We start from the raw sequence: 25,210 nt of genomic DNA on the forward strand, positions 1-25,210 counted from the left end.
TTACTGTTCACGTCGCAGTCGCGCGCCGCCACACTCACTTGCACAAAGAAGGGCCTGGCAGCGAGCTCAAGACATCAGAAGTGTATCTTGGAGCGACGGAAGTAGAGCCCACATCCGTCCACTGGCTTCGACGAATCCGAGTCATGGAAGGTGGCAGGGAGGAGGTACAGCGAGTCGGCGACGACTGGGTCGAGGAGACGATGAGCGTCGAGCGGGGAAAGCATGAGGTCAAGGAGAGGTGTGGGAGGCCGGTGGCGGCGGTGCCATACTTGGGATCTTACGGATTTAAGGAAAAAGGCAATGGTGGGTGAGTCGGGGCACTGTGGCTCGACAACCAGTGCACGGCGTTGGTCGAACGGTTTGGATCTGGTGGCAGGTTGTAGGATCGAAAGGAGTGTCTAGGAGGGGTGAATAGACAACTAGCATGAGTCAATGGGCAATCTTAAGTTCTTTAACATTTAGGCGGATTTTAGCACAATCTAAAGTAGTACAAGCATACTCTACACAAGCATACCTAGAGCATAGGCAACAGAAAGAAAAATCGGTCATGCCCGTGCAAGAAAGTAAGGAGTAGAATTTGAGAGAATCGCAAACAATGGTTGACACAGAAGATTTTTGACCCGCGGTCCCGATAGGTCGTGATATCGTACGTCCACGGTTGATGGAAGCTTCAATCATAAGGATTACGTTTATGGATTCCATAGAGGAATCGAGTCCACAGAGGGCTCACACACACGAAGGATCCATGAAGAAGCAACATTGCCTATTCCATCATGGCATACACCCATGAAGGGTTGGCCTCACTAGGGTAGATCTTCACGAAGTAGGCGATTTTCTTGCCCTCACAAACTTCTTGGTTTCTCCACACGATTTGGAGACTCCCAAGCAAACCTAGCCAATCTAGGAGGCACCATCCTCCAAAAGGTAATAGATGGTGTTGTTGATGATGAACTCCTTGCTCTTGTGCTTTAAAACATAATCTCCTTAACACTAATACTCTCTCATAGATTTTGACTTTTGGATAGGAGTGGTTTGGGTGGAAAGCAATGAGGTGACTAGAAATCAAAGGATCAACGGTTCGAGTGGATCCCTTTGAAATCAACACAAGGAATGGGAGCTCTCTCTCTCTCTCTGAAATATGGATGTGTAATGTGTTTACTTCGAGAGACAATGGTCGAGTGGGTGGGGGCATATATAGGCGGCACAAAAAACTGACTGTTACGCACCTTTTAGCACATCTTGGTGAGACCGGCTGAAAACACACGGTCAGACCGAATAGTAGAAATGTTTGAACTTTAGATACTTTGGTGACTCCAGATGAAACTATCCGGTGACACCAAGTTGTGCTCACCTAAGCACTTTACACACTTCGGTAATTCTGACTGAAACCATTCAGAAATTCAGAACGAGTTGTAGTAGGCAACACAAGGTTATAAGTGATCTTCGGTGAGACCAAAGGGTCAACTTGGTGGGACCGAAAAGTTAGGGTTTTAGGCAACGACTATATCATGATGGCTCGGTGACTCTGATTGGTTTGGTTCAGTGAGTCCGAGTTGAACTTTTAGTTTGTGAAATAGTGGGATCATGTGAAATGATATGAGGATTTGGGAGTTTGATCTTTAATCACTTGAGCAATGAACTCATCATCTCCTCATAAGTTAGAGACCTTTCGGTCCAAAAAACTGCCCTAAGCCAATGTACAACGCAATGCACTTAGGAGAGGTGCTTAAAGAAATAAATTATTCTTCAAGCACCGATGCTTATTTGTAGAAGGTACAAGCCTAATTAGAGCATCTCCAACGCCGACCCTTAACCGCCCGCAACCGCACGGTCCAAACGTGTTTTGCCATCCAACGCGGTTCTATAATATGTATCAGTCCAGACATGTTTTTCCTCAAAAACCGGAAACAAACCGGGGTACTTTGCGGGCGTCTGGACCGTTGCCACGCCCGCATCCAACAACCATTGCCCACCCAAACCCTCCCCTCGCCCGCGCACTTTCCCTCTCGAAGCCAGCTATTCGCGTGCCGCTCTAGAACAACCGCTCCGCATTGACGCCGGGACGTGACCTCTCACTGGCACCCGCACTAAAGCGGATCACTTGCCGAGGGCACCACCCACGCCGCGTTCCCGGTGTCCGCACATGTTCAATGCCGGAGTGACGTTTACTGGACGGGATGGGACGGATATCTACCGTGCCCGTTTAATGCCTGTTTGTCCGTCTGCCACCATTAGTAGGCTCACCGGCCGAGGAATCAACTCCGACGCCCGCGCATTTGGCGCACTGGGATGCTTAGCCTCACCGAAGTGTGCTATTTAAAGGCGACCACAACACATCCACTCCACATCTTCCTCCCGTGCACCACATCTGCCACGACCGCGAACGGGAACGCTTTCTGGAAGAGCCTCTCGACCCAGCAAAAACACGAGGTGGCCGCCTCGCAGAGGCGTCGTGCCAGGCAGATCGAGACCGGCATGTCGGCCAGCTCCCTCGTGTCTTCAACGGCAACCCCATGACGGAGATGGGCTTTGGCGACGACTCGGCGCGGGAGCCCGCGCCGGTGCATGCCGACTTACCATGGAGCAAGCGAGGCGCACTTCACTGTGGCCATGGCGGAGGAGGGCAAATTTGACAAATTTAACCTATAGACGAAATCAAATCACAGAATGAACTATCCGTGAAACTATTTCACGCGGCTGACCTTTTTGTGTGACGCCCGACACGAAGGCGCCACACTACACTGTGTAACGCCTAACAGATAGGCGCTACACGGCCAGCGTCGCACCCGTGTGATCAGAAAATTACTAAGTCAGTGTGCAGCGCCTGAGAGCTAGGCGCCACACTATACAGTGTAGCGCCTAGCTCCTAGGCGTTGCACTAGTGCAGCGCCTAGCTCCCAAGCGTTGCACTAGTGCAGCGCCTGAGAGCTAGGCGCCATTGCACTAGTGCAGCGTCTGAGAGCTAGGCGCCACGGGTCAGCCGCGTGAAATAGTTTTACGGACAGTTCATTTTGTGATTTGATTTCGTCTATAAGTTAAATTTGTCAAATTTGCCGCAGAGGAGCAGCCTGTGTTGGCACCTATTCCGGTATTCTGCAGGCTTACAACTTGTTCCTCTCCTCCTCGTGCAACCCCAGCTGGCGGAGGGCCAAACCTACAGCAAGTGTGCGAGCGAGGAGGTCGTAGCGGCCATGGCCACGGCGAACCCCAACTTCTTAACGCAGAGCTGGCGTAGCCAGATGCGGATGTGGCGCTGGGATTGAGGACAAGAAGACAAGAACACTGCGCGTCCTATGTGCAGGCAGGATCATTCGAGGGCGCATGTGGCAGGAGGGCAGGCATTTTCATGTTCAGCCGGAAGAGTTTAGACAAGACTCTAATTAGGCCTTGAACAATCAAAAAATTGTTTTTTTGTTAAACACGGATCACAGGAGAAACGAGGCACCCCTCATGTAATTGGTGCTTTTTAGAAAGAAAAAAACTAATATTCGTATTTTCTTAAGCTTTGCTCATTGACTCCCCGGTGAGGCGGTACGGATGTTCCGTTAAGCAAGGTTCCCCTACCATATCTGCAGTCGATTTTGTTGCCGTGAGCAAATCCCACTGGAAGCACTCTTAAGCATACGAATTACTAGTTCAGGCGTCTCCAAGCGAACAGAAGACACATGCATGAAGATTCTACCAAGCACAGAAGCGCCATTTATTACCAAAGCTCTCCACGAACCATTTCTACTGTCACTTGAAGATAATTTAACTAGGTACACCACTGACGGATTTGTTACAGTATTTCTCGCAACGGGATACAGAATCAGGCAAAACCGGGGCCAACACATCCAACGACCAACTCTCGTCCCCCCCTCGCAAAATCTGGCGTTGGAAGCTGCCTTGCCAAAACATGTTTCCCCCTCCTCTACCTGTCTGCTGCTAGACAGACCGATGCTCAGAGCTCGTCCTTCAGAGGCTCGGTGGCAGCCGGTTCCGCCGCCTTCTCGGTGTCCGCCGCAGCCGCCTGCCCAGCAGTCTCCTTGTTCTTCTTGATGTAGTCTACGATCTCGTCGGCCGTCCTGCCGCCCTCGTACGAGACCTTCTTCCCGCTGGGAGTGACGAAGTACAGGGTGGGGTAACCCTGGACATCGAACTCACTGGGCACGTCATTCGCGGTCGCGTCCTGTGGACAAGGTTGAGAAACAGTGGTTAGGTAAGTTGTATTCCGTTGCTGGAACTGGAACGACAGAGAGGGCAACAAATATTACCATCTTCGCGATCACAACGTCCTCTTCACTTTGAAGGGTGGCAGCTGCCTCGTCGAGGATGGGTGCTAGCTTCTTGCAGTGTCCGCACCAGGGTGCATAGAACTCGATAAGAACTGCAATATAAGGTGGCAAATCAATGAGCCATTGTTTCACTTACAAGGAATCGCAGTCACTTGTTACAACTAGCTTAATCCAGCGAGGAAAAAAAAATTAACAAAGATGAATACCATTTTTGCCAGATTTGAAGACCACGTCGTGAACGTTGTCAGCCACAACTACCTTAACAGGCTCATTGTTGGCCTCAGGAATAGGCTCAGACTTCCTGAATGGTGTCAATTTGCCATCCTACAATATGAATGAACACTAATGAAATTGCTAAACAGATTACCTGGGATCAAACAAATAAGGTTGGTATTACTACAACCAAGGGAAAAAGGAATGGCTACTTACAAAGTAATCCTTCAACCAAGCAACAATTTGGCCAGCCTCAACCTGTTCCTTCAAAAACTTCTTCGAGTCACTGTCTTGAATGAGGATCAGTGGTGCCTGATCCTCTTTCAGCCCGAAGTACTATGTTTCAAAGAAAAATCTGTTAGCACCAAGGAAAAAACAACAGTATCGATAACTACTACCTTTGTAAAGAAATATAGAAAGGGAAACAGGCAATCAACCTGGAAAGCGCCTTGGCTCGCTTCAATGTCACCAATAAGGAACTTCACATCCTTGCCACTGAACTCCTCTACAGCACCATAGTAGGCTGATTTGAAGGACTCAAACGGTCCAGTGGAGAAGTTCAAAAAGAGCATGGCCTACATACCATTTGATGTCAGAGAACAGAAGTGCCAAATAATGAGTGACCAATAACTAAAAAACAATGAAAAGGCTAATGCTCTAAGCAGCTTCACCACTAGAAACATATATCTGAACTGTTTTTACAGACAAAGCACTGAAAACACCAAAGATGATATTCTGCATCTCAAACAATCATCACATCTATGGCTCTGCAGTAGTAGACCTTTCAGGTACAACAACCATGAATGAAAACACAAAGATCCAAAAGGCTAACAAAACTAAATACACTAGTAATCCTCCAAATGTGCTGAACAAATTCTTTGCAAGATGATTTCTTCAAAGGACCGACAAATGACTAGAATATACTAATCAATCATTCATGTAAACATGTTCAAGAAAAAATTGACAAATTCAACCATCATTGGATTGCAGAAGTTTTTTGTACACACCAAGAGTCAGGCTGATAATCAATTGAAACAACATACAGCGATCAACATTATGGCCTAATTAGTTACAAACTTGAGGCATAGACCTAACTGACTAAGCATATAGTAGAAATTAGGCAACTATACAGAACTCATACAATTACAAAAAATGATAAAGCATTCTAGAAGCAAGTTGTGTCAGTCATTACCTTGGGAGCATTGGTCTGGAAGAATTTCAGGAGGTAAGGATGGTTGTCAGGGTTCTTGTCAAAAGTAACAACTTTCGGGGTGCTGCTAGCATCAATGAATTTCTCCAAAGCAGAAACATCAAAATCCTGCAAAATGTCACATCACTATGTTAATACTCAGTAATCTGTATGAAGTAAGAAGAACACAGATGAACACTCCCTCTGTTCCAGATTAGTTGTCACTAAATTGTACTAAATAAGCAATAACTAATATGAACAGAGGGAGTAATGATTAGTTTACAGAGCGAGCGAAGTATAACCTTGCTGTCAACAACGAGCTCATCAAATGGCTTGAATAGCCTAACCAATGGCCTCTCCACTGCTGCATCACCACGTGGGAGATGGTTGGCATGCACGGTGTGGCCAAAGTCATAATCAGACCTCAGCTTCTCAGCAACCTCAAGGAAGTTTGTAAACTCAGTGCCGCTGAATTCAGTGAAAACACCAACCTATACAATTATCATCATTACTTAGTCAGCAGGCATAGAACATCAACCATGGCTATATGACGATTGCTATTTGAAAGTAAGAACAGACAAAATAAGAAGCTTACAATGTGGATCTTGCCGTCTTCAAGGTAAGTGGCATCTTCAGGTGCCTTGATCTCCTTGGAAGCAGGGCCAACCTGCTTCTTCAAGTACTCGACAATTCCCTCAGCCTCCCTGGGGCCCTTGTATTCCTGGATGTTCTTTCCCCCGTTCCTGAAGATCTTGAGGGTAGGGAAGCCCTGGACCTCGTACTTGCCCGCAAGCGGCTTGTTCTTCTCATCGTTGGCATCAACCTTAGCAAGGACAATCGCTGGGTCGTGCTTGCTCAACAGTTGGGCCGCCTTCTCATACTGCAACATCACACATCAACGAATGAGATCAATCCATTCAGCATATAACACCAGTGCTAAGTAAGTGGTCCAAGGATGTAGAAGAATTACCTCAGGTGCCAGGCTCTTGCAGTGTCCACACCTGAAACAAATCAATTTTAAAGAATTAGCAACGACTTTGACAAAATTCAGACCAGACTAAGTGAGATTGTACTGAAATAAGTCGAACAGACAGAATCTGCAATACATAGGTACAGTATAAAGTTGGACGCAGTGGAATCCCAACAGGGACCCCAGCCCAACAACCTCTAAACCCTCGAGGAACTTGAAATCCAACCAAAACTTCAGAGGAATCGGCGATCCAGACGCACCGATCAGCAAAGCCAGATCCCCCGTCGTCCGCAACTGACGCATCTGAGACATCTCTAAACTGACCACGATCTAAACCGCTCGGATCCGCCGGAACAACACCCACACACACGCACAGACACCAGAGGCGAGGGCTCACCATGGGGCGTAGAACTCGACGAGGATGAAGGGGTGCTTGGCGATGGCGTCGTCGAAGTTGTCGGCGTGCAGGGTGAGCACGGCCTCGGGGGCCGCAGCCTCCTCCGCGGCGGCGGCGGCCTCCTCCGCCCTGGCCGCCGGGGCGGACAGGACGACGGCGAGCGCGAGCAGCAGCGAGATCCAGGCCTTGCAGATCGCCATGGCGGAAGGGACTGGGGAGCAGTGATGAGATTTCTCGGGGCGGACACGACCACGCCGCGGTGCTCCACGGGTTTTAATAGGAGCGGAGAGGCCGAGAGGTGGGGTTTAGAGTCTCCAACGTGGACGCGGTCCACGGTGGACTGGACCGTGTCCACGGGTCCCACGACGGCCAGGGCTCCGTGGGCGCGGCCCACAGAGATCACGGGATGATTACTGGGATGTTTTGCACTCAGGTCCCTGTTGCTATCCGAATCCCAATTTGAGGTGTTAAGGCCGCTTAAAGTTAGGCTAGTAAATTACAATGAGGTCCCTACCGAGGGTGTTGATCCAATTAACTGGAATATGCCGCGTGACTCAAAAGGGAGGGGTTAGCGGATCCGGGACGCCACGTCACGCTCGTGCGCCGCCACTGTACGGTACACGTGGGCTGCAAACACGTACCCTTATGGGGTCAGGCGAATCGCAGGGCGCCACGTCATGTGAGTGACACGTCTACTGCCTCCTGATTAGCCGAGGCTACTCAGCCGACGCGCACCGGGCACTGTTGCCGAATCAGGACTAGGAAGATATGGCGGAAATATTTATGTTTGGAAGATTATTAATTCCATCCGTAGCCGAGGAGATCATTCATTCATTCGCTGCGTATAAATGTATGAAGAAATTAACCCGTTCCAAATTTGGAGTATCTTTGGTGATTAATGATTTGCATGGAACACAATAATAATTCTGCGTAATTTTGATTCGTTTCACACTGTAGCGTGACGAGCCACACATTACCCATCTCACGTCGCCGAAAAATGCATGAAAAATATTTTTTTAGAAACACAGTACAAATGCACACGTTCACAGACACGTATATGCATAATTATTACTGTAATATTTGTGTTCGAGGTGTTTTGCATTTCTGATGAGTCCTTTTAGCAGACTGGACATATGCGGCATTTTCTGTTTCGCTAAAAAATGGATTAGTGGACGGTGCAAAATAATCGTCGCAGCAAAACTGACGGCGACGCATTTGCGAACAACCTGCTTCGTCCAAATGCGGTGTGAATGAAAAAGATCATCTAACCGCAGTGCGTGATAATTCCGAAAATGGTTGAAAAGTGCAACACAAGGCCCAAATCTTACGTGCAAGGAAACACTAATCTTGGTGTTATGCGCAACTGAATCAAGGGGCAAAAGCGTTTGCACTGCCTGTAATCCACCACCAAGCTGGAAAAAGCTTGTATGTATTGTAGTTGAGCACGGGAGATAAGCCTCATCTCAAGCTGGAAAGCTTGGAAGAAAACAACAAGATCTGGCCTGTGAATCTTGTTGTGTTGCACACGTGCCTTTTGTACTGTTATTACAGGCGTGACAATGACATGTGTGTCGTCTCACACTCTCTTGCGTGGAAGAGGCCAATCTTGAACTGAAACGAGACAGAGGCATCGCCTGTCGATCGTCCATTTTTCTTTTGGTGAGGCTACGTGCTGTCTGTGGTGCAAGCGAGTGGACGGGTCTCCAACGGCCCGGGCGCCTCCATCTACGATCCATGCAAAACGAGTTTACATGCAGATGAACGAAAAAGCATGCCATGCGTTCCATGGCGCTTCCTGGAACCAACCGAGGCGGCGTGCGCCGACTCACACGGCGAGCGTGCGCGCGGACGATCTGGATTCGGCGAGGAACTCACGCGGGTGTTCGTCTCCAACTACTGCGCTACGCTGCGCAGGTCTAGATCATCACGCTCTTTTGTCGCATGCCTCTTGCTTGTGCTGAGTAGACGAGGGTAAAAAAATGTATATATAGACACATTTTACTATGTTTGATGCTCAGAAGGATGGCCTATCGGAAGACTTGCTAGATAGTGAGGAGGCAATTGATGAGCTTGATAAGGCTAATTTAGCTAATCAGGATAAGAACAAACAGAAGGGCCCAGTCTGGCATGTTTTGCTCTGATTCTGATCATGAAAACTTTGTCTTGGAGTGTGCTGTTGCTAATAAGGAAGAGCAACATGTAGAAGAGAAAGGAATTGAATCTGAAGATGTGTATCCTTCTGGATTTCTAAGCTCCACTCCAACAAAACCCCTTGTGGGGAATGCTGAGGGGACATCCAGTTCTGGTGGTAAACTTGAAAGTATGGAGTATTGCGAGAGTATTCTTAGATCTGTAGACTTTTGTGAGTCTGATGAAGAAGAATTCAAGGGTGATGAACTAAAGACTCTTCCCCCTGAAGCTGTCCAGGCCATACAAAATATCTCTTTGAAGATATCACTGCTGGAAACCCTTGATCATGCTCAAGATCAAGGGCTGGCCACTGGGAAAAACAAATGGGGGCATGTTCTGGTTCAGAAACCTGCTACTAGGGGACATGGCAATGTGAATATCATGGAGAAAGCTGCGGCTTACAAGAGGAAGCAGAATCTCGAAATTCCTAAAACCTTCAAAGGTAAATCCTTCACTAACACTGATCATAACACTTTGTTTGACCAAATGAGTAAAATTGACTTATGCATTGGGGGTGATGATGCTAATAAACATGAAACTACTGATGATTTGATTGATGGGGAAAAAGAGAGATGCTTGGCTTTTGCCAATAATAACCCTGAAATTGTTCTTCCAGATAATCTTGAATTAAACCATGATGATTTGTTTGGGACTCCTTTGGATGGCTGCTCTCTCAAGCCAGTGGGCACTGCTGATGCCTTAAGGAGAACTCCAAATGTCTTAACAAAAGTTAGGCCTTGTGGTCTGTCTCACCCTTTCAAAGTTTCTTAAATGATAGGGCTTATTTGGAATATTAGAGGTCTTGGTCAATCTGGGAAAGTTCAGTGCCTTTGTGATACTATTGCTCGATCTAATCCTGATTTTATTGGGTTTCAAGAGACTAAGAGAGAAATTATTTCTGAGGGTTTCCTCAAAGCTATTGATAGGACTAATAATTTTGACTGGCATTATTTACCTGTTGTTAATACTGCTGGTGGGATCCTTTTGGGTCTTAGAAAAAGTTTATTTGAAACCATTGGTTTTGTTAATCATGAGTTTTCTATTAAAGCCACTGTTAAAAACAATGAGGATGGTTTTGTTTGGCACTTGGTGATAGTATATGGCTCTGTGTCCCCAGAGTTTAAAATGGATTTTGTTGCTGAACTTCATGATATCTTAGACTCTGCATCCTATCCTATTTTAATTTGTGGTGACTTCAACCTGGTTAGGAATGAGAGTGAGAAGAGTAGTGGATTAGTTAACCATCATACCACCTTCCTTTTTAATGATTGGATTAATAGATGGGGACTGCTGGAGATTTCTATCTCTAATAGGGGCTATACTTGGTCCAATAATCAAGATAACCCTATTTTTCTGTGTTGGACAGAGTTTTTGCCTCTGTGGACTGGGATTCTCACTTCTCGATGTCGTCCCTAACTGCTCTCCCTAGAGTGGGGAGTGACCATACTCCCTTAGTGCTAGACACTGGAGGGAGGAAATCATCCAGTCCTAAGATGTTCCGTTTTGAGAAATGGTGGCTGTCATAACCTGGCTTCCACCAGATGGTGCGTGAGACTTGGTCGGCTACTTCTTCCTCTATCTCTTCTGTAGATAACTGGTTATCTAAAACCAGACTGCTTAGGAAGAAGACAAAAGGCCGGGCCATTAATATTGAGGCTGCTTTAAGGAAAAAGAAAAAAGCCCTCCTTATGGAGTTTGACCTGCTTGACGTTCTATCTGAATCCCAGCAGTTGTCTGCTGCTGATCATGATAGAATGAAAGCTGTGAAAACAGAATTGGAAGAGATTTGGAAAAAAGAGGAAACGGCCTTGTGGCAAAAATCTAGAGACAGAAAAATTCTTGAAGGGGACCGTAACAATGCCTATTTTCAAGCCCTAGCTAATCACAGGCATAGGAAAAACCATCTTTCTGAACTAGTGGGCCCTTCTGGACCTGTGACTTCCACTGAAAACATGATGGGAGTAGCTACTGAATTCTACAAAAATTTATTTGCCTATGAACCTAAACCAGATTTGCACTTAGGAACTGGTTTTTGGTCTGAGACAGAAATGATTAGTGAGGATGAGCAGAGAGACTTAGAGAGATCCTTTTCTGAGGAAGAGATCAAAGAAGCAATTATGAGCTCGTATGCCAGTGGGGCTCCTGGTCCTGATGGGCTGTATTTCCTTTTTTATCAAAAAATTTGGGATCTAATTAAAAATGACTTTATATGGATGGTCAGGGATTTTGAAAATGGGGATTTGGACATCTATAAGCTTAATTATGCCATCATCACCCTTATCCCTAAAATTCCCCAGGCTAGAGAGATGAAAAACTTCAGACCTATTAGTCTTAGTAACTGTGCTGTAAAAAAAATTCTCCAAGGCCATGAATACTAGGGTTTCCCCTAGCTGTGATAAAATCATTTCACACAACCACACTGCTTTTATTAAAGGGAGGTTTATCTTAGAGAGTGTGGTGATGGCCCATGAAGTTATTCATGAGGTTCACAGAACTAATTCCAGTGGTTTGATTCTTAAACTTGATTATGAGAAAGCCTATGATAGAGTCAGTTGGGATTTTCTGGAGGAAATGCTTCTTTCTAGAGGCTTTGGGGTTAAATGGGTTGCCTGGGTTCTCAGCACCTTGAAACATGGGACTTTCTAGGTTAGAATTAATGACACTAATGGGCCACACTTTGTGGGGAAATAGGGCTGAAACAAGGTGACCCCCACTCCCCTCTTTTATTTAACTTAGTGGCTGATGTCTTTTCTAAGATGCTGGTGAAAGCTGTCAATAATGGGTTAATTGGTGGGCTCCTCCCACATGCCATCCCTGGTGGGGTGGTTAGTTTGCAATACGCTAATGATACCATTTTGTTTATCCAGGATTCTGTGGAATATGCCAAGAATTTGAAATGGATTCTGACCTGTTTTGAAAAGCTTTCTGGCTTAAAAATTAATTTTCATAAGAGTGATTTACATACCATTCATGTTTCTGATGCAATGTCCAGAGAATTTGCCTAGATTTTTTGCTGTCAATTTGGTGAATTTCCCTTCAAGTACCTCGGTGTGCCCCTGCACTTTAAAAAACTTAGAAGGGAAGACCTGCAACCTATCATTGACAGGATTATTAGGAATATTGCTGGCTGGTTAGGCAAGCTCTTGTCTTATAGGGGCAAGCTGATCTTACTAACCACATGTATTGCTAGCATTCCCTCTTATCTCATGGCCATGATGAAATTTCCCAAATGGGCTATTGACATGATTACCTCCCAAATGTCTCACTTTTTTTGGGGTAATGTGGGTGATGTTCATAAATATCATCTAGCTAACTGAGGCCTTGTGGCCCATAGGAAAGAGTTTGGTGGTCTGGGTGTCCCTAATCTCAGGGAGTTTAATATGGCTCTCCTGGCAGCATGGGGAAAAATATTCTATGATGGGAGGGAGGGAGATTGGAAAAAACTTTTATGCTTTAAATATGCTACTGACAAACCAAATATTCTTTATGCTAAACCTGCCTTGGGATCTCCATTTTGGAAAAGCATCTCCTGGGCTTTTGCTGCTGCAAAAAACTTTTGGAGATGGAACCCTGGGAATGGTGAACATATTGCTTTTTGGCATGATATTTGGGTTGGGGAATGTTCCCTTAAAACTGCCTTTTCGGATCTGTATGCTATATGTCAACAGCAGGATGCCACCTTGTCCCAGGTTTGGGATGGAGTACAACTGTGTCTCACCTTCATGAGATGTGTGGATGAGTCCAAGTTAAACAAATGGAACATGTTAGTTGACCTGGTTAAACAAACTACTTTATCCGTCCAATCAGATAGCCCCGTCTGGGGCTTGGAGTCGAATGGTCAATACTCTGTTAAATCCTTTTACAAGTTGATTAACTTTGGTGGGGTTTCCTCTGATATTAGAGATTTCATATGGAAGATTAAAGTCCCCCCGAATATCAATGTTTTCTTGTGGCTGATGTATAATAACAAAAGCTTGACTAGGGATAACCTTGCCAAAAGAAGACATGTTGAAGATAAAACTTGTGTGTTTTGTGCTGAACCAGAATCCATTCAACACCTATTGTTTGATTGCATTGTTGCGACTAAGATTTGGGCTACGGTTGCTAAAGCTTTTAACATAACCCCTCTTGTTTCTTTTGAATCTCTATCTCCCTTCTGGAAGAAGAAAAAACAATGTGAAGCTATTAATACTGCCACATCTGCTACCTTGTGGTGCTTATGGCGTTTGTGCAATGGTTTTGTCTTTCAGGGGCGAAGCTGGCGAGATATGCGTTGTGTGTTGGATCAGGTGGGGGCAACAATCAGGCAGTGGAAAATCTTATGTTCAGAGGTCCAGAGTGCTCTACTTCTCCGGTGCTTAAGGCTTTTGGATCGGCGAAGAGGGAAACTGCTTAGAATCGTCTGGATTAGCTGAAACGAACAAATAGACTATCTACCTTTCAATGAAAAAACTCTCTGTGAGAGATGTAATAGGGTTGTAGCTTTAAGACCCTGATGTTTGTTCTGTGGCAGCTACTTTTGGTTTTCGCCGAGAGCTGTTAAACAGTCTGGTTCTGTCGTGGTTGCCTTGGCTTTAATAAAGTTGGGGCGGGGGGCAACCCCTTTCTTTTCAAAAAAAAATTATTATGTTTGTTCACTTATTTTAATATGTTGAAATACCGGAAACATCTTATATTTGTGGACACAGTGAACTATACCCATGGGGAAAAAAATCCTATACGACATGGTCTCACACTTCCAACCTGTAGAACAACTCCATCGAACGACACCTGGCAGTACGAATCATAAAGCATCCGGGCAGCTTCTTCTCCCCCGCTGTGAAAACGCAATTGCCATTCCTTTTGCAAGTTCGCCATGCGCCCATGCTCGCCGCTCGTGCTTTGCCCCCGCTGCTGCTCTGTCCTCGCCGGTGCAGCCACACTCCTCAGCGCCGGCGTGATTTCCCTTCTGCTCACAACGTCTCGGCTGCTCGGCCCCATTGGTCGCGTCCATTCTCCTCGACGCCGGAGCAATTACGCTGCTCGCCCCCACCGTTACTGGTGGCCACTCTCCTGAACGCCGGCGAAACTCGACCGCTCGCCGCCGGTGTCGTGACTCGTGAGCCCTTAGTCTTGGCACCGTAGGACTCAAGGAAAATCCATCTAATCCGGCAAGATGATAATGGAATTGGTTGCTGGCCGCCATCGTATGGCTGCGGCACCAGCGTCTTGCCACGACGTCGTCACTGTCGGGAGGGAAGGAACTCGCTGTGCTTCGAATCAAGATTAGGCGAAGGGTTGGGGATAAACCGAGGAGAAAGTTGCTTTGAGATTCGCAGTGTCATGTGACCCCCGGATAATTAAGCTACAATAATTCTCTGCTAATGATGCAGGTCACTTCGATTACTGTCGCTAATCTCGTGTTAGTTCAAAACCGATTCAAATTCAAATTCAAAATCAAGCAAACAATAAAAGTTTTCAAATATTAAAACTAAAATATTCGGATTGAATCAAATATTGCATAGGTAATTATGGTGGGGAAGCCACACCTTTGTAAAATGTTTAAATACTACAAGATGAATAAAACAACCGTAAAAAGATTATATAAATAGCTTTTGTAATTAAAAAATGTCAAACTAATTTATTTGAGGACTAGACTTTTTGTTACTATGGACTAAACTGAAATACTAATTTAAATGCTACATGTATGTTTTACTAAAACTAAAATTAATAGGAAACTCATCTAAAACAGAAAAAGTAATATAAATAAAAAGAAAAAGGCAAAATAGAAAATAAAACAAAAGAAAAGAAAAAGGAAGAACCCCCCAACCGGGCCAATCGGCCCAGCTAGTCAACCGGCCGGCCAGCCCACTACCCCCGGCCTATATCCCCACTCCCCCACTCGCTTGCCTCTCACTCCCCCCTTCTCCTCTCGATCCCATTTGGATTGGGGAGGGGCCCGACCGCGCCGCCTGTTTCCCCCGCGACCCGACTCCGCCACCGCACACCGTCACCGCCTCGTCCCGCCTGGACCTCACCGTTCGCCGGAGCCCCCTCGCCGGACTGCCTCCACATCGTCGTCGTCCCCGTCGACCTCCCCGCGCCCCACTGCCCCCGAACCCTACGACCCCCGCCGTGAGCACCGCACCTCCCCTTCTCTTCCTCCCAAGCGCACGCGCTCGACCCCGTGCCGCGCACCGCGCGCCCGACGCCGTGTCTGGCCGCGCTCACCGTCCCACGCCCGCTGCTGCACGCCGTGCCTCGCGCCGCCTGCCCCCGTCGCTGCTGCCACAACCGTCAGCCGCCGCCAGCAGTGCTCCGCCCCTGCTCTCTCCTCCCCCGCACGCTCTTCCCTCCCGTCGCCGGATCCAGCCCGCGCGTGCCCGCGGTGAGCGCCTCGTGCCCCCTGCTGCAGCCCTACCGCGCGCCCGCCCACGCGGGGCCGCGCCCGCTGCCGCTCGCTGCTCCGGCCGGCCCGTGCCAGCCTCGCCCCGCCGCTCTGCGCTGCTGCTTGGCCGCCACGGCCGAAGCCGCGCCCTGCTTCCCCCGGCGCGCTGTGCGTGCGCCACACCTGCTCCCCGCAGCCCACGCACGCGCTGCTCGCCGTCCCCGCCGCGCCTGCCACCACCGCGCCCTTCCCCCGCTGCTGGCCGCGCGTCTCGCCTTGCCGCTCCCCTACCTGCGCCGCTGGCCTCGCCCCGGCCTCTTGCAGCCCTCCTCGCTCCGCCGCCCCCCACCGCTCGCTCGCGCCGTCAACTAGCGATGCCGGACGCAGCTCCGGCCGGCCAGCCTAGCCACGGCCGGACCCCCGCGCTGGCTGCCCGGGTCCGCTTCGCCCCGGCACCCCACGCCCGTAACTGTTGGGAATCGTAACAGAAATTTAAAATTTTCTACGCATCACCAAGATCAATCTATGGAGTCATCTAGCAACGAGAGAGAGAGGAGTGCATCTACATACCCTTGTAGATCGCGAGCGGAAGTGTTCAAGAGAACGGGGTTGATGGAGTCATACTCGTCGTGATCCAAATCACCGATGATCCTAGCGCCGAACGAACGGCACCTCCGCGTTCAACACACGTACGGAGCGGAGACGTCTCCTCCTTCTTGATCCAGCAAGGGGGAAGGAGAAGTTGATGGAGATCCAGCAGCACGACGGCGTGGTGGTGGAAGCAGCGGGATTCCAGCAAGGCTTCGCCAAGCGCTACTGGAGGAGGAAGAGGTGTCACGGGAGGGAGAGGGAGGCGCCAGGGCTTAGGGTGCGGCTGCCCTCCCTCCCCTCCACTATATATAGGGGCTAGGGGGGGCGCATGCCCTCCTTGGAGATCCCATCTAGAGGGGGGGCGGCCCCTCGGGGGGCAACGGCCCCCTTAGGGTTTCCAACCAGGGGGCGCATGCCCCCTCGGGGGGCAACGGCCCCCCTAGGGTTTCCAACCCTAGGCGCCTTGGGCCCTTGGATGGGGCGCACCAGCCCACCATGGGCTGGTTCCCACGCCACTTCAGCCCATGGGGCCCTCCGGGATAGGTGACCCCACCCGATGGACCCCCGGGACCCTTCCGGTGGTCCCGGTACAATACCGGTGACCCCCAGAACTCTCCCGGTGGCCGAAACTGGACTTCCTATATATAAATCTTTACCTCCGGACCATTCCGGAACTCCTCGTGACGTCCGGGATCTCAGCCGGGACTCCGAACAACTTTCGGTTAACCGCATACTAATATCTCTACAACTCTAGCGTCACCGAACCTTAAGTGTGTAGACCCTACGGGTTCGGGAGACACGTAGACATGACCGAGACAACTCTCCGGTCAATAACCAACAGTGGGATCTGGATACCCATGTTGGCTCCCACATGCTCCACGATAATCTCATCAGATGAACCACGATGTCGAGGATTCAAGCAATCCCGTATACAATTCCCTTTGTCAATCGGTATGTTACTTGCCCGAGATTCGATCGTCGGTATCCCAATACCTCGTTCAATCTCGTTACCGGCAAGTCACTTTACTCATTCCGTAATGCATGATCCCATGACTAACTACTTAGTCACATTGAGCTCATTATGATGATGCAATACCGAGTGGGCCCAGAGATACCTCTCCGTCATACGGAGTGACAAATCCCAGTCTCGATCCGTGCCAACCCAACAGACACTTTCAGAGATACTTGTAGTGCACCTTTATAGCCACCTACTTACGTTGTGACGTTTGGTACACCCAAAGCATTCCTACGGTATCCGGGAGTTGCACGATCTCATGGTCTAAGGAGATGATACTTGACATTAGAAAAGCTTTAGCAAACGAACTACACAATCTAGTGCCATGCTTAGGATTGGGTCTTGTCCATCACATCATTCTCCTAATGATGTGATCCCGTTATCAATGACATCCAATGTCCATGGTCAAGAAACTGTAACCATCTATTGATCAACGAGCTAGTCAACTAGAGGCTCACTAGGGACATGTTATGGTCTATGTGTTCACACATGTATTACGATTTCCGGATAACACAATTATAGCATGAACAATAGACAATTATCATGAACAAGGAAATATAATAATAACCATTTTATTATTGCCTCTAGGGCATATTTCCAACAGTAACCGCACCACTAGCCCCGTGCCCGTTAAGGCTCCCGGAGCCACCGACACACGGGGCCCACGCCCCAGAACGATTTTATAAAAAAAAGATTAAGAAAATAATAAAAATAAATTTAACTAATTAACTAAATTAATCATGTTTAATTAACCTAATTAACTATTGTTAATTAACTAAACAGTCAATGACATGAGGGACCCACACGTCAGTTTGACCCAGTCAACGCCCTGTTGAATGCTGACGTCATGATGACGTCAGCATACACTATTCTAGATAATGTTGATTTAAAATAATTAAGTACTCCCTCTGTAAACTAATATAAGAGCGTTTAGATAACTAAAGTAGTGAGCTAAACACTCTTATATAACTTTACGGAGGGAGTAAATTCTAAAAAATGATTAAATCTTTTAATATTAATATAAAATAAACCGTAGCTCGGATAGAAAAACTTTGTACATGAAAGTTGCTCAGAACGACGAGACGAATCCGGATACACATCCCGTTCGTCCGCAACACATCCCTAGCATAGCGAACACGCAACTTTCCCCCTCCGGTTCATCTGTCCGAAAACGCGAAACACCGTGGATACTTTCCCGGATGTTTTCCCCCTTTGCCGGTATCACCTCCTACGGCGTTAGGGCACTCCTAGCACCGTTACTTGACATGTCATGCATCTGTTTGCATTTATTCATTGTTTCCTCCCCCTTTTCTCTCCGATAGACTACGAGACTGACGCCGCTGCTGGTGCCCTGATCGACTACGTTGTTGACGACCCCTCCTTGCCAGAGCAACCAGGCAAGCCCCCCCTTGATCACCAGATATCGCCTATTCCTTCTCTCTATTGCTTGCATTAGAGTAGTGTAGCATGTTACGGCTTTCAGTTAATCCTATTCTGCTGCATAGCCTGTCATTGTTGCTACAGTTGTTACCCTTACCTGCAATCCTAAATGCTTAGTATAGGATGCTAGTATTCCATCAGTGGCCCTACATTCTTGTCCGTCTGCCATGCTATACTACCGGGCCGTGATCACTCGGGAGGTGATCACGGGTATATACTTATATACATAATGTATGATACATGTGGTGACTAAAGTCGGGTCGGCTCGTTGAGTACCCGCGGTTGATTCACGGATTGGGGGCTGAAAGGACATACTTTCCCGACGGCCCTCTGTGTGGATCTTTGTGGCGGAGCGACGGGGCAGATTGAGACCACCTAGGAGAGAGGTGGGCCTCGCCCTGGTCGGCGTCCGCGGTTACATCAATTAACATGCTTAACGAGATCTTGGTATTTGATCTGAGTCTGGCCACTGGCCTATACGCACTAACCAACTACGCGGGAACAGTTATGGGCACTCGACGTCGTGGTATCAGCTGAAGCCTTCTTGACGTCAGCGACTGAGCGGCGCGCCGGATTGGACTGGAACGCCTGCTCTTGTATTAGGGAGGCTAGGTCTGCTTACCGGCCATGTATGCAACGTGCAGGTGTGCAATGGGCGATGGGCCCAGACCCCTGCGTGCATAGGATTTAGACCAGCGTGCTGACCTCTTTGTTGTGTCTAGGTAGGGCTGTGACGTGTTGATCTTCCGAGGCCGGGCATGACCCAGGAAAGTGTTGGGGAACGTAGTAATTTCAAAAAAATTCCTACGCACATGCAAGATCATGGTGATGCATAGCAACGAGAGGGGAGAGTGTTGTCCACGTACCCTCGTAGATCGAAAGCGGAAGCGTTAGCACAACGCGGTTGATGTAGTCGTACGTCTTCATGATCCGACCGATCAAGTACCGAACGCACGGCACCTCCGAGTTCAGCACACGTTCAGCCCGATGACGTCCCTCGAACTCCGATCCAGCCGAGTGTTGAGGGAGAGTTTCGTCAGCACGACGGCGTGGTGACGATGATGATGTTCTATCGACGCAGGGCTTCGCCTAAGCACCGCTACGATATTATCGAGGTGGACTATGGTGGAGGGGGGCACTGCACACAGCTAAAAGATCAATGATCAATTGTTGTGTCTCCAAGGGGTGCCCCCCTCCCCGTATATAAAGGAGTGGAGGAGGGGGGAGGGCCGACCCTCTCTATGGCGCGCCCTAGGAAGAGTCCTACTCCCACCGGGAGTAGGATTCCCCCCTTCCAAGTAGTAGGAGTAGGAGTCGAGGAAAGGGGAGAGAGAAGAGAAGGAAGGAGGGGGCGCAGCCCCTCCCCCTAGTCCAATTCGGACTAGGCCTTGGGGGCGCCCAGCCTCTCCTCTCTCTTTCCCCTAAAGCCCAATAAGGCCCATATACTCCCCGGCGAATTCCCGTAACTCTCCGGCACTCCGAAAAATACCCGAATCACTCGGAACCTTTCCGATGTCTGAATATAGTCGTCCAATATATCGATCTTTACATCTCGACCATTTCGAGACTCCTCGTCATGTCCCCGAGCTCATCCGGGACTCCGAACTACCTTCAGTACATCAAAACACATAAACTCATAATATAACCGTCATCAAACTTTAAGCGTGCGGACCCTACGGGTTCGAGAACTATGTAGACATGACGGACATACGTCTCCGGTCAATAACCAATAGCGGAACCTGGATGCTCATATTGGCTCCCACATATTCTACGACGATCTTTATCGGTCAAACTGCATAACAACATACGTTGTTCCCTTTGTCATCGGTATGTTACTTGCCCGAGATTCGATCGTCGGTATCTCAATACCTAGTTCAATCTCGTTACCGGCAAGTCTCTTTACTCGTTCTGTAATACATCATCCCGCAACTAACTCATTAGTTACAAAGCTTGCAAGGCTTATAGTGATGTGCATTACTGAGTGGGCCCAGAGATACCTCTCTGACAATCGGAGTGACAAATCCTAATCTCGAAATACGCCAACCCAACAAGTACCTTCGGAGACACCTGTAGAGCACCTTTATAATCACCCAGTTACGTTGTGACGTTTGGTAGCACACAAAGTGTTCCTCCGGTAAACGGGAGTTGCATAATCTCATAGTCATAGGAACATGTATAAGTCATGAAGAAAGCAATAGCAGAATACTAAACGATCAAGTGCTAAGCTAACGGAATGGGTCAAGTCAATCACATCATTCTCCTAATGATGTGATCCCGTTAATCAAATGACAACTCATGTCTATGGCTAGGAAACATAACCATCTTTGATCAACGAGCGAGTCAAGTAGAGGCATACTAGTGACACTCTGTTTGTCTATGTACTCACACATGTAGTATGTTTCCGGTTAATACAATTCTATCATGAATAATAAACATTTATCATGAAATAAGGAAATAAATAATAACTTTATTATTGCCTCTAGGGCATATTTTCTTCAGAAAGTGTGTCCGAAGAAAGGGGATCGAGCGTGTTGGGTAATGTGGTGCACCCCTGCAGGGAAGTTTATCTATTCGAATAGCCGTGATCCTCGGTAACAAGATGACCCGGAGTTGTACCTTGACCTTATGACAACTAGAACCGGATACTTAATAAAACACACCCTTCCAAGTGCCAGATATAACCCGGTGATCGCTCTCATGCAGGGCGACGAGGGGAGGATCGCCGGGTAGGATTATGCTATGCGATGATACTTGGCGAACTTACCATCTACAGTCTTCTACATGCTGCAAGATGGAGGCTGCCAGAAGCGTAGTCTTCAGGACTAGCTATCCCCCTCTTATTCTGGCATTCTGCAGTTCAGTCCACCAATATTACCCCTTTACACTGATACCCATGCATATATAGTGTAGATCCTTGCTTGCGAGTACTTTGGATGAGTACTCACGGTTGCTTTGCTCCCCCTTTTCCCCCTTTCCTTTCTTCTCGGTTGTCGCAACCAGATGCTGGAGCCCAGGAGCTAGACGCCACCGTCGACGACGACTCCTACTACACCGAGGGTGCCTACTACTACGTGCAGGCCACCGACGACGACCAGGAGTAGTTTAGGAGGATCCCAGGTAGGAGGCATGCGCCTCTTTCAATCTGTATCCCAGTTTGTGCTAGCCATCTTATGGCAACTTGTTTAACTTATGTCTGTACTCAGATATTGTTGCTTTCTTTGACTCGTCTATGATTGAGCTCTTGTATTCGAGCCCTCGAGGCCCCTGGCTTGTAATATGATGCTTGTATGACATATTTTATTTTTAGAGTTGTGTTGTGATATCTTCCCATGAGTCCCTGATCTTCATCGTACACGTTTACGTGTATGACTAGTGTACGATTGAATCGGGGGCGTCACAACTTGGTATCAGAGCCGACTGCCTGTAGGAATCCCCCTTCCACACTCCTTGGCCGAAGTCGAGTCCAGACATTACAAAACTTTTACTAACATGGTTGTGTGCCTTACGGCCCACGTCGCCATTGGGTGGTATTAGGATCTTTTACTCCTCGTCTATACTCTGGGACTCTGATCACTCTCCTATTCGGGTTAAATGATCTTGCTAACTCTAACTCTAGGTTCTCATAAATACTTTCTCCCAGAGAGCCCTTATCACAGATGATCGCCTGCTGCACCAGAAGATTCCGAAGATACCCTCTGATGTTCTCTCGAGACTTTGTGCCCATTGCTTTTTCAATTCCCTACCATCGAAATATCCCTATGGATAAATACATGCACTTTCCATTCCTACTTTTATTCCGAGCTGATCTTGTTATTACAAGATATCCCGTAATTCTCTCTATTGACCCGAGAATATCTTGTGCCTACTGCCTTGCAATTCTTTGCCACATGAATACCCCTACGGATAATTCCTTGCACTTCCCGAGTATCCGCCCATCCCCAGTTGTCCGTATGCTTCACAAAGTCTTCGAAATACCATTCGATCTTTCGAAAATCCTTAGCAACCTATTGCTCTGGAATTACTTGCTTGCTTTCATTATGATTAATACCATAAGTCTGGTAATCTTATTGGCATCCTTTGTCATTATCATTTGAGTCTGTTGATTCAATATGTTGCGTATGCTCGCAATCCTTAATCAGATCCTAGAATTCATCCTTCCGGCTCAGTCGTCATTTTAAACATGAGCTGGATCTCGACCAATCAAATCGGCATCGATTGTACCCCTAAGACTACTCAACTTATCCATCCTTAATCAGGGCGTTTTTTTCTAATCCCTTGAATTGGAAATCATAATTCCTTTGCATCTGAGCTTTGATTTAGTCAGTTGTTACTATAATTCAATGGCCTTTGCATTGTCTCTTCCACTGGTTGTGTGCCAATGCTCACATCAGCTCCGTTATGGACCGTCAAATCCTTTGTTGAATTTTCATCCGACAGTGTCCTTTGTATAAAAAAACCTCGAGAAGTTCTTTCCCTGATACATAATGCCTTTGGTAAATTGCATCCTCTCCTTTTGCCAACCATGCTCTACCTTCGAGCTTGTGTTATTTACTCTTTAAGTTCGTGGTATATGTTCCTAAGATGCCCCGATGGGTTGAACCAACGCCTTCCCTAATCTGTTTGAACCCATAAGATTTCACGGGTCATACTTATCTGGTATTGCACCAGGTAAAACTTTCAACAACTAATGTCATTTTTGAAACACGAGAAGTGAATGAAAGGTTATGCATTAGGGAAGTGGGAGTCGACCTTGAACTCTGTGTTCATGCCCATGGACACGATGTTGAGCCTATTATGGAAGCTTCTTGTAATAATAACTATTTCCTTGATAAATATCATCTGGTATCTGTGAATTGATTCTTTGCAACCGTGGTTCCGACCGTGATTGTTCTCCTTTGATTCTAATTCTCTGACAAGTTAAAGTACTTGCCTTCTGCAGATCAGTACACCTGCCCAACCTCTATTTTGTTCTACCTTCGAGTATTACCCCCTGGTATCTCGAGGATATCAACCCATTGCACTTCATCTTATGAATTTCTGATGAAGTAGTTCCTTGCCCCGTCATAGTCACTCCACGGGTTCTGGGTTGTCGTCAACCAAGGACATCGATTTGTGAATCAAATCAACACTGAGATTCAGTACTCCCAGTACTTTGTTGTTGAGGAGTTTAATAATCCTTCGAGTCATTCCTAGCCTAATCGACTATATCATTATCTTACTAAATTTTAACTATGCTACTTGGTCCTTAATCCCGGAGCACAACTTTCGACGATGAGCTAACCTTACGTCGATCTTCCTTGTCATATCATTTCGCCTTGAACAGCAAGCTTGATTTCGAGTTTGTGTCGCACCCTTGGTTCCCATAACCTTTCGCTTCATCATTCCTGTGACTGGATGTCATCGCCGATCGATTACATCTTCATGAAATCTCTCGACAAATGTGTCATGATCATCATCAACATTCTGAGCTCTTCCAGGATATTAATCGAATTCATGATGAGAAATACCATCCTTTCTCCTTGATGAATTGTGTTATCATCGAAAACGTCTTTGATTTCTTGCCTACACAAACTTGATATTGTTCTGTGTTGTACCTCGAGTTCCTTGCCACCCAACTTATGTTATGTTCTACCTGGAAGTGTTACCGTCTTTTATGTCAAGGATGTAGTGAGAATTGCTCCACCTCTTAAGAATTCTTGGTATAGTGATACTCCTCACCATTACCATTCTTTCTTGTGTTGTTTCTAGACGGGATACCGACAACTGGACTATGACGTGCAAATTCAAATCTTCTGGCAACCTTATTGCTTTGGAGTTAATGGTCGACATTTCATTCTTAGACCACTGGTTACCGAATCACCATTCTAACATTGATCATGCTACCTAATCCCATATTTCGGGTACACCTTTCAACCAATGTTTAACTGAGTATGTTTTCCTCGAGCATAGCTTCTTATATCATTTGATCTGACAAATGTTATCTCCTTGTTCACATAGTGGTGGAAATCCATCTTTTGGAATTCTCGATGAATTGTTGCTGAGTCCCTCGGCCACCTCCTCATCCTCTCCTTGGTTTAATGATGAATTCTTGTTTCAGAACTTGCTTCCTTAGTTCATTTCTCGAGAATCTTACAATGTCATCTCGTCAATTTGTTTTGCACCTTTTCTTCTCAGGCATCCTGAGCCTGAGGTATCCCGACACCAATCAGATTTGAATCTCGGTCAGATATTATGGTTGGAACATATTCCCAAGAGTTATACCACTGGTCTTTTATATGACCCGGTAAGATGATGTCATGCCTAGCACACCTGGCCGTAGGACCTATTGCTATAGTTCCCTTCTTAGCAAGGTTAGCGATTCTTCCATGAGGAAATCGCAAGACTTATTCTATAAGTTGTCTGATGGATCCTTTGTGCATCCAAATTCTGACCCTTACTTGATGGCCATGTCAATGCTATCTCGAAGCATGTCTGTGGTACTCCGATTTTCAACAAGAACATTTGAAGCCCGATGCTAAATGTTTCCTGCTCAATTATCCAAACACCGCTGTATGGGTAATGTCA

At 47.2% G+C, this 25,210-nt stretch overlaps 2 protein-coding genes across 2 annotated transcripts; one reads left to right on the forward strand and one right to left on the reverse strand.

Moving 5' to 3' along the window:
* Positions 1-3,676: 3,676 nt before the first annotated feature.
* LOC109752052 (protein disulfide-isomerase) lies at positions 3,677-7,474 on the reverse strand. Its single transcript, XM_020310921.4, has 10 exons — positions 7,044-7,474; positions 6,647-6,677; positions 6,272-6,556; positions 5,979-6,167; positions 5,680-5,805; positions 4,925-5,062; positions 4,704-4,823; positions 4,481-4,598; positions 4,254-4,366; positions 3,677-4,168 (listed from the first exon to the last, which is right to left on the reverse strand). The coding sequence occupies exons 1-10, from the start codon at positions 7,241-7,243 to the stop codon at positions 3,941-3,943; spliced, it is 1,548 nt and encodes a 515-aa protein (XP_020166510.1). The 5' UTR covers positions 7,244-7,474; the 3' UTR covers positions 3,677-3,940.
* A 1,492-nt stretch (positions 7,475-8,966) lies between these two features.
* LOC120962771 (uncharacterized) lies at positions 8,967-13,880 on the forward strand. The gene is made up of 2 exons (XM_040386708.3): positions 8,967-9,675; positions 13,484-13,880. Exons 1-2 carry the CDS (start codon positions 9,171-9,173, stop codon positions 13,627-13,629), a joined length of 651 nt encoding a protein of 216 aa, XP_040242642.1. The 5' UTR covers positions 8,967-9,170; the 3' UTR covers positions 13,630-13,880.
* The last annotated feature ends 11,330 nt before the right edge of the window (positions 13,881-25,210 follow it).

Source organism: Aegilops tauschii, chromosome 4, assembly GCF_002575655.3.
Source record: "Aegilops tauschii subsp. strangulata cultivar AL8/78 chromosome 4, Aet v6.0, whole genome shotgun sequence".
NCBI classification, from domain to species: Eukaryota; Viridiplantae; Streptophyta; class Magnoliopsida; order Poales; family Poaceae; genus Aegilops; species Aegilops tauschii.